Source organism: Pistacia vera, unplaced genomic scaffold (genome assembly GCF_008641045.1).
Source record: "Pistacia vera cultivar Batoury unplaced genomic scaffold, PisVer_v2 Contig102, whole genome shotgun sequence".
NCBI lineage: Eukaryota > Viridiplantae > Streptophyta > Magnoliopsida > Sapindales > Anacardiaceae > Pistacia > Pistacia vera.
Window position 1 is genome coordinate 734,413 of NW_022195050.1, and position 13,893 is coordinate 748,305.

At 33.7% G+C, this 13,893-nt stretch overlaps 2 protein-coding genes across 2 annotated transcripts; one reads left to right on the top strand and one right to left on the bottom strand.

Annotated features, from left to right (window-relative positions):
• LOC116121950 (probable disease resistance protein At4g27220) lies at nt 1-5,934 on the top strand. The gene is made up of 2 exons (XM_031407857.1): nt 1-188; nt 1,658-5,934. The coding sequence occupies exons 1-2, from the start codon at nt 173-175 to the stop codon at nt 4,978-4,980; spliced, it is 3,339 nt and encodes a 1,112-aa protein (XP_031263717.1). The 5' UTR covers nt 1-172; the 3' UTR covers nt 4,981-5,934.
• Nucleotides 5,935-7,468: 1,534 nt separating this feature from the next.
• LOC116121864 (probable disease resistance protein At1g61180) lies at nt 7,469-11,364 on the bottom strand. The gene is made up of 2 exons (XM_031407780.1): nt 11,241-11,364; nt 7,469-10,540 (listed from the first exon to the last, which is right to left on the bottom strand). The coding sequence occupies exon 2, from the start codon at nt 10,537-10,539 to the stop codon at nt 7,570-7,572; it is 2,970 nt and encodes a 989-aa protein (XP_031263640.1). The 5' UTR covers nt 10,540; nt 11,241-11,364; the 3' UTR covers nt 7,469-7,569.
• Nucleotides 11,365-13,893: the final 2,529 nt, after the last annotated feature.

Here is a 13,893-nt window from a genome sequence, read left to right on the forward strand (position 1 = left end):
GAAGTATTTGAATGGTCAAGATGCGCCAGAAAAGTCGCACCAAAAGTTTCTGCAAAGAACTAATGCCACCTCCTAAATGAGGATGTAGTGATCAGGTCAAAGCTCTACCGATCTGCTCTCTAAAGGCATCAGTTTCAGTCTTTTCTTCTCAGGATTTCATTCAGAAGAAGCGATGCCGAAGCTTTCCGGTTAGTTTCAATTTAAAGAATGGCTTCTTCGTCATCGTTGATTTGTTTTCAATTTAATTGCATCATATTCTCAAATGATATGGATAATTGAGGTCAATTTCTTTAAATAGGCATTTTCATATTAAATTTAAAACAAAAATTATAAACCAAATTTTGTATGGTAAAAATTAATAATAAATCTCCGACTGTGATTGTGGGGATTGCCTTTAGGCAAATATTGTCTAGTCAAACATTGAAAATTGAACTAATTGGGCATGTTATATGTGTATTTTAAAGGGTAGGTTGGTAGAATCAAGCACTCGGTAAATTTACTCAAGTTTTAACACAATTTGTGAGCTATTCGATTGATGCAAATGAATTGAGATTTGGTGTTAATTTGATTTGAGAAAATGGTTTCTTAAATTTGTTCCATCAGTAATATTACAAAAGACGGAAAGTCTTAATTGTGAGAAGCATACCACACCATTTGTTTACTAGTCCAAAAAATTCTTGCTGTATGCATTTATTTTTCTTTCATGGACCGAAATTATTTTGTGTATGTGGAAAGATTTTATTGTATGAATATATAGTTGCTGTGGTATCCTTTTGCCATCTTAAAACGCTCTTAATGTTGACTTACAAACTTTAGTATACAAATTGATAGGACATGAACATAGTAGAAGAATGAAAGTAAATTAAAATAAATGATGTGGCAATTGGACAATAGTCCTATTTCAGTTTTTATACTAGAGTTTGTAAGTAGTAATGTATCACTCTTATATTATACTAGCATTCACTCTCTGTTTTCCAAATAGTTGATTAATTTTTCCTTTTTGGATGATACAAAACTCGTTTGTCTATTGTGTTCATGTTAACAGAAATTTTAATATTGATGATTCCTTGTGTTCATGCATGATGTCTGTCTTTTGGTATTTTCCATGTTCAATTCCTGTGTTTGTGAAGGAAAGTTACAAATCAGGCACATCATGTTAGTTCTCTTAATTAAAACGTGAATTTTCTTGTGACATCTGTTAAGTTGGCATTTGGGATGACAACTTCTACAAATACCATTCAGATGAGATAGTTCCTTTTTTTTGTTTTTTGTTTTTTTTTTTGATGTATTAATGCTAATAAAAAGAAGTCAGATACAAGAGTGGATGACATATCCACAGTGAGAATAGATTTTTCCATAAGAGGTGTCGAAAACTATACAAAAATATTAAAAAGCACTGTGTATCTATAAAAATTTAACAGCCCCAAAAACTTATACTAGTCAAACAAGATATTACTATGAAATCAACACATAATTGAGTTGTACAGGTTGTCTCATGTATGGCCACAAGATACAGAATCTCTCCTTTTTCGTAAGACATTGATTGGGATTATATGCATATATATCAAGACTGTGAATGTTTGTTTATACAAAATACTATATACAATGTTCAATCCTTCTACTTGATAGATCCTTACCCCTGTTCTGAATACTGCAGCTGCTGTGGAGTTCATGCATTGTGGGATGATAAAACCTGCAGTTTTGCACTGTCAGGGAATTGGTCATGCAGAAAGGCATGAAAGGAATGTTGAATTGCTCAAACAGAAAACTGAATATTTATATGATATGAGAGATTCTGTTAAGCAAGAACTAATTAAAGAATTAATGTTCGGGACATGTGAAACAATGGAATATCAGAAATGGCTTAGCAAGGAAAGAGAAATTGAATATTGTGTGAATGACATGGTAAGATTTAATAAGGAGAATTCAGATGGTCCAGTATTATCATGTATGAAACCACCAGATATTGATCTCATGAATACACTTGATGAGGTTACTTACCATTTAGAGAATGTTCCATTGGGGCATCATTCAGTGGCTCATGCACCATATAGGGAAACAAAAACATTGACCAGCTCAAGAAGTGCTGGCAAGACATATGGAAAGGTTGAAAATACCAAGAATGTGAAACAGAAAAGCAAGGCTGGGAGTGGACGTGAATCAAACATTGAAGTGCTGGTTCAGGGGAAGAAAGCTTCACAGAAAGAAATGGCACATAGTGAATCAGCACAACCTCTAGATAAATTTAGTTCCAAGATTGGACATAATAGTGCGATGTTCAGTTCACTATTGCATCGTTCAGAGGGTCAATCGCGACAGACGGCAACAAAGACATCATCCGATCCTAGAACTGGAAGCAAGACATATGGACCGGTTGAAAAGTTTAAGAATGTGAACCGGAAAATAAAAGCTGAGAGAAAAGGCATATCAAATGTGGAAGCATCAGTAAAGAGTCTGCAGGGTTCACCAGCATCATATAGATCTTCTGCTCAGATTTTAAAAGGAGGTTCAGTTGTTCAACTTGAAGATGCGATGACTTCTCCTATATCAAGTGACTTTGAGGAGCCAATTGAGTCATTATCTACGGCATTTACAGAATCTTTGTCAGCTGGGGATCAGACTTACACATCAAGCCTGGAAACAAAAACAGAATATGAGATGCATTCATTACAAACAGATACTTCATCCTTGCGTGAATCTGAAATTCAACATACTTCAGGTGAAACAATTAGGGGATTATCTGCGCATGTGGCAGGCTCTGGGGAAACTATTTCTGATGAAAATGAAAGGATGCCTCCAATTCATGAGACAGAATTTGAGACTGTACCTGCTCAGATTGAAGGAGAAGATCAGATGCAGCCTAAGTTTAATGCCAGTGTTGAGCAATCAGTTGAGTCTGGTGCCCGGGTAGCAGTTTTCAGATCAGACCCAAATAGTATAACTGCTGTAGAACTAGTGACAGCTTCTTCTTTCCAGAAAGAAGATGAAATTCCAACCGTGAATAAATCTGAGACTGAGATCGCTTGTAATATTGAAAGAGATCAGCAGTGGCTTGAATCAGGTTTAGATATCAGGGGATCAATTGAAAGAACTGTGCTGAAGATCTTGAGAATCATGGGTGATGTTACAGCTAGAAAAATCGGTGTTCATGGAATTGGTGGAATTGGCAAGACTACTTTGTTGAAAGCCTTGAGCAGTTACCCTGAAACAAAACGTTCATTTGACTTGATTATCTTGGTGACTGTCTCAAGATTTTGGAGCATGAGAAAGATCCAAAATGAGGTTTTAAGACAGCTGTCATTATGTTGTGAAGATTGTGAAACTGATTTTCAAGTTGCTGAAAGATTATTTCATGTTTTGAGTAGGAGGAAGTTTTTGTTGCTTCTAGATGATGTCTGGGAACAGGTTGATTTAGAGGCTGTGGGAATTCCTGATCCTAGTTCAGAAAATGGATGCAAGGTACTAGTGGCATCTAGAAAATTGGACATTTGCCATGCCATGGATGTGGTTAGAGACGTTGAACTGGGAACTCTCTCAGGAGAGGAAGCTTGGGAACTGTTTTATGAACAAGTGGGTGGAATCATTGACTCGCCCAATATCCGGCCTTTTGCCCAAGCTATAGTTGAGGGCTGTGGTGGTTTGCCACTATTGATTGTTGTTACTGGAAGGGCATTAAGTGATGAAAGGAGTATTTCTGTTTGGGAGCATGCATCGAGGAAATTGTCACTGCCTAGTGCTGGAATATATCAAGTAGAAGGTGTAATCCAAAAATTGAAGTTCAGCTTTGACCAATTGAAGGATCATGAAACAAAGAGTTTTTTCCTCCATTGTTGTTTGTTTTCAGAAGATCGAGAGGTTAACATTTTTGAATTTATAGAATATTGCATCGAGGAAGGTATTATAATTGGGAGTCGGGCTGATGCACATAGGAGGGGACTCGATATTGTTGATGTTCTAGTTTGTAATTTTCTGTTGCAACTTACTGAAGGTGGTGATTCCATCAAAATGCATGGTTTGGTAAGAGATTTAGCTCTGGGGATCTTGTCAGTGGCAGAAGGTAGTCAGTATCTATTGAGAACTGCTTATTCAAGATTAACAAAACCATCAAGTCCAGGTGGTAGTCTATCTTCCATCTCACCTAGAAGTCCAGAAGGCAACAAATTGTTTGTTTCTGAAAGTCATCAATTCTTATTGAGAGCTGGTGCAGGTCTAACTGAAGCACCTTCAGAGGAGGAATGGAAAAAAGCCAAGATGATCTTTTTGATGATGAATGAGTTATGCACTCTTCCTGAGAAACCAAGTTGCCCTGAACTTTTGATGTTGTATCTTCAAAGAAACTATCAGCTGAGGATGGTACCTGTGTCATTTTTTGACTCCATGACTTCACTCAAAGTGTTGAACCTGTCTAAGACCAGAATCAAATCATTGCCAAAGTCACTTTTTAAGCTTGAAAACCTCCAAATTCTCATTCTACGTGATTGTGAACGCCTAATTGTGCTCCCTCCCGAGGTTGGATCTCTTGAACGTTTGGAGGTGCTTGATGTTCAAGGCACTCAGATTAGTAGATTACCTGATGAAATCGTTAAATTGGCATCGTTGAGACATTTGCTAGTATCCTTTTATGGATCTAGCAACTACGAGTATGGTAACTTGCCACATAAATTGATTTCAAGTGGGATTTTATCAAGGTTGCACTTGTTAGAAACTCTAAGTATTGTTGTGTACCCTGGAGATCAACGGTGGTACGAGGATGTGAAATCAGTCATACTTGATGTCAACATCTTGACAAAGTTGAGATCTCTCTGTTTTGATTTCCCAGAAGTAGATCTTCTTGATCTGTTCCTCCAAACAAGCGTACCATGGAAAACTCAACAATTAACTAAGTTCAAATTTGTGGTAGGTCACGATATCAAGAGCATAACCTCTCGGGTGCCATACTATGTGGAGTTTGATTATAGTCAACAAATTCGATGCTTGTGATTCGTAAATGGTGAGAATATGTCTGATACAGTTCTTAGAACATTATCTCGTAGTACTGCTTTCTATCTAGATCATCACCTTTGCGTTCGTGGTCTAACCAACTTTGGAGTTGATAATGTCAATGGGTTGAATTTTTGTATATTAAGTGAATGCCCCAAGATTGAAACACTTGTGGATAGCAGGGAACTTACCACGACTATTTTCCCAATCCTGGAGAACTTAAGTCTTCATTATTTGTGGAATTTGACACATATTTGGCAAGGAAATTTACCGAAAGGAAGCTTTGCTGAGCTAAAAATTTTGTCAGTGCATGCATGTCCAAAGGTGAAATATATGTTTAGCAGTTCAATGATTCAATTTGTTCCTAAATTAGAGGAGTTGACAGTTGAAGATTGTCTTGCCATTGAAGAAATCATTCATGAGAGTGAGATAATTGATTCTGGTTGCAACACACTCCCCACTTTGAAGAAGTTAACTCTTCATTATTTACCCGGATTAGTTAACATTTGGACGAGTTCTTGTGCCCCTCTAGAGCGTATTAGTTTCTACAATTGCCCTAACTTGAAGAAGATTTGTAAGGATTCCATATCAAAAGAAACAGTTATAGAGATTAGGGCAGAGAAGAGTTGGTGGGATGAATTAGAGTGGGAAGATATTGAATGGCATTTGCATCTTCAAGACCGTTTCATGGCTATTTGTGAAGAAGATTTGTAGAAAAAAATTACCAGCTCAGATAAACTTAAGGGTTTAGTCTTGGCACACCCACTTCGCTAGCAAACAAGTCTAGGATTTAGTTTATAGATTAGTCCTCATATCTAAGTAGGCGCTTTCCTAAAATGAATTCCGTACAGGTTTGTGTCCAAAGCGGATAATGTCTACATATTTGGAACTAGAATAACACAAATCTAGTGGTTGACAATTGTTGTCCAAGTATTAACTCTTTTAAGAATTTGTTTGAACTCTAAAATGCTTTAGATTATTCAACTAATTTTGATTATTCAAGTTACCTACCTATTCTTATATGTTTCTATCTATTATAGTATAATGAAATTGATTATTCAAGTTACCTACCTATTCTTATATGTTTCTATCTATTACAGTATAATGAAAGTGATTATTCAAGTTACCTACCTATTCTTATATGTTTCTATCTATTATAGTATAATGAAATTGATTATTCAAGTTACCTACCTATTCTTATATATTTCTATCTATTACAGTAGAATGAAATTAAGCAAGTTTTTTGTTTGTTCTAGATGTTGTTGCTTCTTCAAAATCCAATCCTAATTCCCACACCTGAAAGTTTCTAACTGTTCCCACGATTGCAAACAATATGATCAAAGTTGCAAAAATTTTTTAAGCAATAGTTCTAGAAAACAACATTAAACTCNAGAGTTGGTGGGATGAATTGGAGTGGGAAGATATTGAATGGCATTTGCATCTTCAAGACCGTTTCATGGCTATTTGTGAAGAAGATTTGTAGAAAAAAATTACCAGCTCAGATAAACTTAAGGGTTTAGTCTTGGCACACCCACTTCGCTAGCAAACAAGTCTAGGATTTAGTTTATAGATTAGTCCTCATATCTAAGTAGGCGCTTTCCTAAATTGAATTCCGTACAGGTTTGTGTCCAAAGCGGATAATGTCTACATATTTGGAACTAGAATAGCATAAATCTAGTGGTTGACAATTGTTGTCCAAGTATGAACTCTTTTAAGAATTTGTTTGAACTCTAAAATGCTTTAGATTATTCAACTAATTTTGATTATTCAAGTTACCTACCTATTCTTATATGTTTCTATCTATTATAGTATAATGAAAGTGATTATTCAAGTTACCTACCTATTCTTATATGTTTCTATCTATTATAGTATAATGAAATTGATTATTCAAGTTACCTACCTATTCTTATATATTTCTATCTATTACAGTAGAATGAAATTAAGCAAGTTTTTTGTTTGTTCTAGATGTTGTTGCTTCTTCAAAATCCAATCCTAATTCCCACACCTGAAAGTTTCTAACTGTTCCCACGATTGCAAACAATATGATCAAAGTTGCAAAAATTTTTTAAGCAATAGTTCTAGAAAACAACATTAAACTCAGAAGTATTAACGAAATTATGACTAAAACACATATATGTTAAAATCATATAGTCTTTACAGTATGATTTATTTTATTTAACTCCACACTTCTGAAAAAAAAAATTAAGTGGAATTTTAATACTTTTACAAGGGTTTTATAGTAATCTTTGAGATATAAATGATAATACCAGAGATTTTTAATAAATAGTAAGTACATTTAATAGTAATCAATCTTATAGGGAGTGAACGAAATAAACCTTTGCAAAAATGAGTAAGTTGAGTAAATGCTACAAAAGTTGAGTAAATGCTACAAACTTTGGTGATTGCAATAAACTTACTGCTAGCAATATACTAAGGCAAACACATCGTCTAAAGTAGAAACATCATCGATAAATTTCAAAATGTCCATCAACAATCCACACTAAAAACCAAATCGAAAGCACCAGCTGTTCTTTAAGCCCATTTAATACAAAAATTATAAATTGAACAGTTGTGTGCATTTGAGTTTCCTCATACGAACTGATGAAAACTATGAAAATGATCTCTAACATCAGCATTTGGCCAAACCAACTGGTTCCACCAAGCTTGAGTGCACCAGATTGCTCTCAATTTGGTTGCATTCTCGACAGTAAATGGGAAATCTTTTAGCTCCTCACAAGTTTTGATCATTACTGTCTCCAGAGAGAACCATGCGAATGATATATTGTGGCATATTTTTGACAAACTTGGCAAATTAATGAGTTGCAAATTTTTCAGTTTGAGAAAGGCAGTAGATCCAACAACATTTCTGGCATCAATAATCTCTTCAAGCCCTCTGCAATACTCAACTTGTAGATGCTGTAGCTGCTTAAGTTGTAGAACCATTTCTTGCGATAAAAGTGTCTTCACGCTATGACATCCTTTCATCGTCAGAGATGTGAGCATGCTGAGGCTTTGTGATTCTATAGAACCTTTCCAAATATCAACCAAATTTGGGAGATCTTTTATATATAGCTTCCTCAAGCACTGAAATACAACTCCTCTTGTAACATTATTATCGATGATGCTTGTCATTTCACTGCAATCATCAATTATACAAACTTCAAGCCCTCCTAATTTATCAGCACCAAAAACTGATAAGTTGGTAGCAGTACGATGACCAATGAGCTCGAAAACACAAGACTGCTCCAATATCTTTAAAACAGCATCAGGGAATCCTTCACCATCAGAAAATCTAAATTGCTTTTCTGCTGAGCATCCAGAGATATCAACTTCGGAAAGAGAGCTGCTTCGATGGTGAGAACCAACAAAGATGTTGAATGATCTAAAGCTGTTGCCGCTCCAAAGTGTTTTGTTTCCATTCCAAGATTTACTTGTATTAATAAAAGTCTGGAAGCAATCCACCTTAGGAAAGCAAAAACTAAGAGTAGTCAAGTCTTCTAGTGCAGCAATTTCTGTAGCAATATTTTCTACAATTTGATTCCATCTTCTGTTGTTGGGTTCCACAGAAATAATCAACTCTTCCAGCGAATACAGCCTCGCAATTACATTAGAAGAAATCATCTCACTCAATCCAGCCTCAGTATGATTGTGATTCCCAACAGTTTCTGGAAATGAAACTCTCAAACACTTGAGATTGGTCAAGTGTCCAATATCAGTTGGCAAACTATAAATTCCTGTGTGACGTATATCAAGTATTTCAAGACTATGGAGATCGCCCACCTCAGCAGGCAACTGCTGTAATTGAATACAATTGTTTAGGAAAAGAGCTTTGAGATTTATCAAGCTGGAGATAGACAATGGAAGTAACTTGATTCCTGTATTTTGCAAGTCAAGAAGTCGAAGGCTACACATATACCCAAAGAATGATCCCGGAAATTCTGCCAAGTTACTTTCTTGAAGTAACAAAGTTAAGATTCTACAACATTTGGGCCTTCTTGGTAGAGTTGATAAACAGAAACGAATAAGGGAGATCCTGTTTGCATGTTCCCATTCTTCTTCTCTGATTTTTTCTCCTTCTTTCACCAAAATTCTGAAACTTTTCTCATCGAGATTGGCGATTCTTAATGCTACCCGTTGAAAATGCTCAAACATCTTGTAGTGTGCCACATTCCTTCCCTTTTCCAACAGAGATTTCTGAACAAATTCATCCAAAATAGCATGCCCTCTATCGCGTGCCTCTCCTAGCTTTTCTAGGTGCATGAAGAACTGTTCAGCTCTCCAACAGTCAACAATATAATCTTGGTGAAGTTCATAGCCAGCAGGGAAAATTGCCCAATATAGTAAGCAAGTTCGCTTTTCTAAGTGCAATTTGTCACAAACAAGTTTAAAGAACTTGTAAACTTCTTCGAATTCTTGCTTTGGTTCGGAACTCGGTGATCTTAATTGAATCAATGTATCCCTCCATATTGCTGGACTACTGACATTGGCCAAGCTATTTCCGATCAACCTGATCATGTATGGCATACCACCACACTCGTTGACAATTAGTCTTGCAACTGGCTTGATGTCTCTATTATCCTTCAAATTTCGACCTACTGTTTCCCAAAACAACTTTTGAGCATCCTCATCAGACAATCTTTGCACATTGATGTCTTCATCTGTCTGTCCACAAATGTTTCTACACCTACATGCAAAGACCACTTTTCCCTGTCTATGATCATCATGAATGCCAATATCTCTCAAATTAATCTCAGAAGAAACTTCATCAAGGAACAATACATAGCTCTTGCTCTTCAGCTCTTCAGATATTATGTCTGCTCTTTGTTCGTTGTGGTACTCTTGCGCTTTTAGATCTAACCGCTTCAAAAGCACTTCTTGTATATCTCTTATGTTTCTATCTGTTACATTCACCCAAAAGATAATGTCAAACTGACGAGATTCACCAACTGCATCATGCAGATTTTCCATTATTGTAGTTTTCCCAACTCCTGGTGGTCCCCATATGCAAATTCTCTTTAATCCATCATTTCTTAGACACTGTTGTAGCATTTCAACATGCTTGTTGAGTGATGGAACCTCTTCAATTTTCTTGGCATGCTTTTTTATAACTGGAGATGGTGCCTTCTCAACCATTATGGTAATTCGGCTAATCTGATTCTTCAGAGAATGAACCTCTGATGTCTTGTTCACAATTTGCTTTCCAAGCTTTAGCAGACTAGGAAGCGGGCACAGGCCACACAAGAATCTGCTGGCATTTTGGTATTCAGTCTTCAATTCTTTTATCTCAACTTTAATCTTCTCCACCTCGTTCAGCCATGTTTCACATCTCCGAGTCTTCTCCATTTTTAATTTATTCCTATCCAGTTTTATTTTCACATCTTCCTCTTCGTCACATAGATATTTTTCTTCCCTTTCAAGCTCAGCAAAGTTCTTGCTCATATTTTTTACATAAACATATTTGCGCTTCAAGCAACTGAATATGCCTTTGCCACCATCCACTGCTGGTCCAACCAATGAACCAGCAGCTTGCCCAACTGCTTGAGCACCAACCACCTCCATCCTGCAACAATTATCCAATAAATAAATAAGTAAAAACAAGCTTTTCCTCATCAAAAACAGAATGAAAGCACACAAATTGGTAGAAAACCATGATATATTAATACCAATTTTTCAATCAAAACTACCGTCATATTCTCTCATTCTTTTTTCTATGTCTCATTTCACATAATAATCTCTCAATGCCACGGATAAAATTACATGCTCATAAATTGTGTTGAATACCAGAAGTTCTATGTATCTACAGTAAGAATCAAGTGATGCAGAACATTAAGTCTATTTCATCCACCAAAACAAATTCAGAAACCAGTAAGTCATTCCCCTTTCTAATGTACTTTATGGCATAAATAAATGAATAATTTTTCTGCTATGGCTATTTCTGCAAATGAAACTAATTGTCTGATTGGTTAAAAGAAATTAAAATCAATAACCATCTGGGTCCACTAAGCTATACTGGTAAATTACGAAGGAATTGGTAATTAAATGAGACTGTATATTACAAAAAGAAAAGGGAAAAATTAGCCTTAAACAGAGCAGAAAAGGGAAGAGCCGACAATCACTTGCTTTAGCGAAGTAACCCATGCTCATGATCAGAGAATAATCAAAATCATCTGCTTTTTTGAAAAGCACTTTCCAGACGATCATAGTTATCATTTTCATAACTCAACTTAAAAAAGTAATGCAAGTTTAGAGCAGAATCCCACCTGCAAAATCACTTTGCTTCTTTATCTCTCTCCTCCTTCTAAGATTCTCTGGTGCAGCTCAAAAATGGATGAAGCTTTAGCTACTTCCACTGCAATTTGACTTCATTTTTGCTCAAACAAAAAGTCTACACTGGGAAATGACTAAGCAGCCTCATGGGGGACCATACCCTATGACATTTTTTTTTTTTTTTTTTACTGAATTTATTACTTATAAAATGATTAGTTAATTTTAAATTAAATATGTAAATGATAAAATTTTAACTTAAATTATTGATGCGAATTTTCTTATCACTTTTTTGTATAGTAAGTTAAATAGAAGATTTTAGTAAATTAAACAAATGATTATATGTTTATAATTGGATCATATGAAATTTTTTTTAGTTATATAAGTATTGAATTTTCTCAAGTTTTTGTTGCAATTTTTTAAACAACCAATTAGGGGATTAAATAGATGGAAATTCTTAAATTTAGATAAGTATATTGGTCGTTATATTTAAAAAAATATATATATGAAAAAAGATTTGAGAGACCAATATCAACATACAAATGTTTAACCAAATTTAAACTATAACATAACATTTAAGTTAAAATTTGTCATTCAAAAGAAAAATAAAATAAAATGATAAAGATATAAAGAACAAAACTCTTAACAATCAAATCGTAGAATTTAGAGACTAATCAATATAATAATACCACATTGATAAACATCTCTTCCTACTGAATAAAGTTCATATGTCAAATCACATAATTTTTTTGTAAGTAAAACTATAATATAAAGGTATATTTCTCATTTATGTATACAAAATCAACTTTTAAAATGATCTGATTTTAAAAAAACATGAATGATTCGTAAGACAGCTTCAAACTTAATCAATTTTAGAAGTTGTTTATCTAGTATTTTTATTACTTAGTTTAAAACTTAATTAATTATTTCTTAACACGCAACAATTTCAAATACACTCTTTATCTACCATTAATTTTCTGTTGAAATATTAATACAACCATTAATTTTTAAAACATTTATTTTAGAGAAAATAGAATGAGAGCAGCATATTGACGATTAAACCTTAAAAGTTTTCTGAAAATTTTAATGGGCGTGTATTACGAACATGGATTCTATTAGTGGTGGACAAAAAGAATCACTCTTTATGAAACTTTTTACTCATTTAGCAACTTTTTTTTTTTTTTTTTTAATACGGAATTCATTACTTATAAAATGATTAGTTAATTTTATATTAAATATATAAATGATAAAATTTTAACTTAAATTATTGATACAAATTTTCTTATCACTTTTTTGTACAGTAAGTTAAATCGAAGATTTTAGTAAACTAAATAAATGATTATATGTTTATAATTGGATTACAAAATTTTTAGTTATATAAGTATTCAATTTTCTCAAGTTTTTATTGGAATTTTTTAAACACCCAATTATGGGATTAAATATATCAAAATTCTTAAATTCAGATATACATATTAGTCGTTAAATTTAATATATATGAAAAAAGATCTTAGAGACCAATATCAACATACAAATTTAAACTTTAACATAACATTTAAGTTAAAATCTGTCACTCAGAAGAAAAATAAAATGGTAAAGATATAAAGAAGAAAACTCCTTTTAACAATCAAACATAGAATTTAGAGTAATGATGAACAGTTGGATGCTTGTGGCAAATTAAATAGTTTTCATTTTTTCAATTGATATTCTATTTTAACAAGAAATTCTAATTAAGTATAATCTGGTTTGTTATGTTACAAACTCTTGTTTAGAATAGTTTGTTGTTAATTCAAAGAACCTTTCAGTTCAAGGGAATTAATTAATGGACATCTAAATTACAGCAATCAATTTACAACTCAGTTCGAGAGTTAGAAAATTGCGTATTTAAATGAAAATGAAAAATTCCTAAAACTTACCTTGACCTTTAGCTAATTTTGTTTGTTGACACATTGTTTACAATGATCACATTATAAACCTCAACACTAAAATCGAATTAATTTTTTTTTTTTTTTTGTGAAAATACCATTAAATTATTTTAATGGTGTGTGTGTGTTGAGGATTTCTAATATGATGATTTCTAGTAGGGATGTTCGGTTCCGGGTGCCCTGCATTTTTTGAAGGAACCGAAACCTGTAACACTGGTTTCAGTTTGATTCTGGGTACCCTATAAAATTACAAAACCCCTCAAAAATTTTTAAAATGGAAAAAAAAAAAACCTTTAAAAACCTACAAATACCCCCCACCTAACACTTGTTAACAAAAATAAAATTACAAATTATAAATTACAAATTCCGTAACTTTGTAAATGTAGATTCTCAAAAGTCAAACCAACTTACTTTAAATGTTATGAAATATAAATATAAATGTATTCATATTACTTTTTCTACAAAAGTTTTTATTAACTCCTTACACTTTAATTTTATTTTATATTAGTCTCGATTCTCGGTTCTGGTTCCAGTTCCTAACTATAGTAACCGAAACTAAAACTGGATAGTAATGGTTCTAAAAATTTGGAACTGGAACCTACCCATTAACGACTGGTTTCGGATAGGAGCCAGAACTAAACCGCCAATATCTGTTGGTTTCGGTTTCAATCGGTTCTTTTGAACACCCTTAATTTCTAGCATAGTATCCAAAATTTTGAATATTACA

Coding starts and splice junctions, on each gene's coding strand:
- LOC116121864 (XM_031407780.1), bottom strand. CDS start 10,539: ATGGAGGTGGTTGGTGCTCAAGCAGTTGGGCAAGCTGCTGGTTCATTG.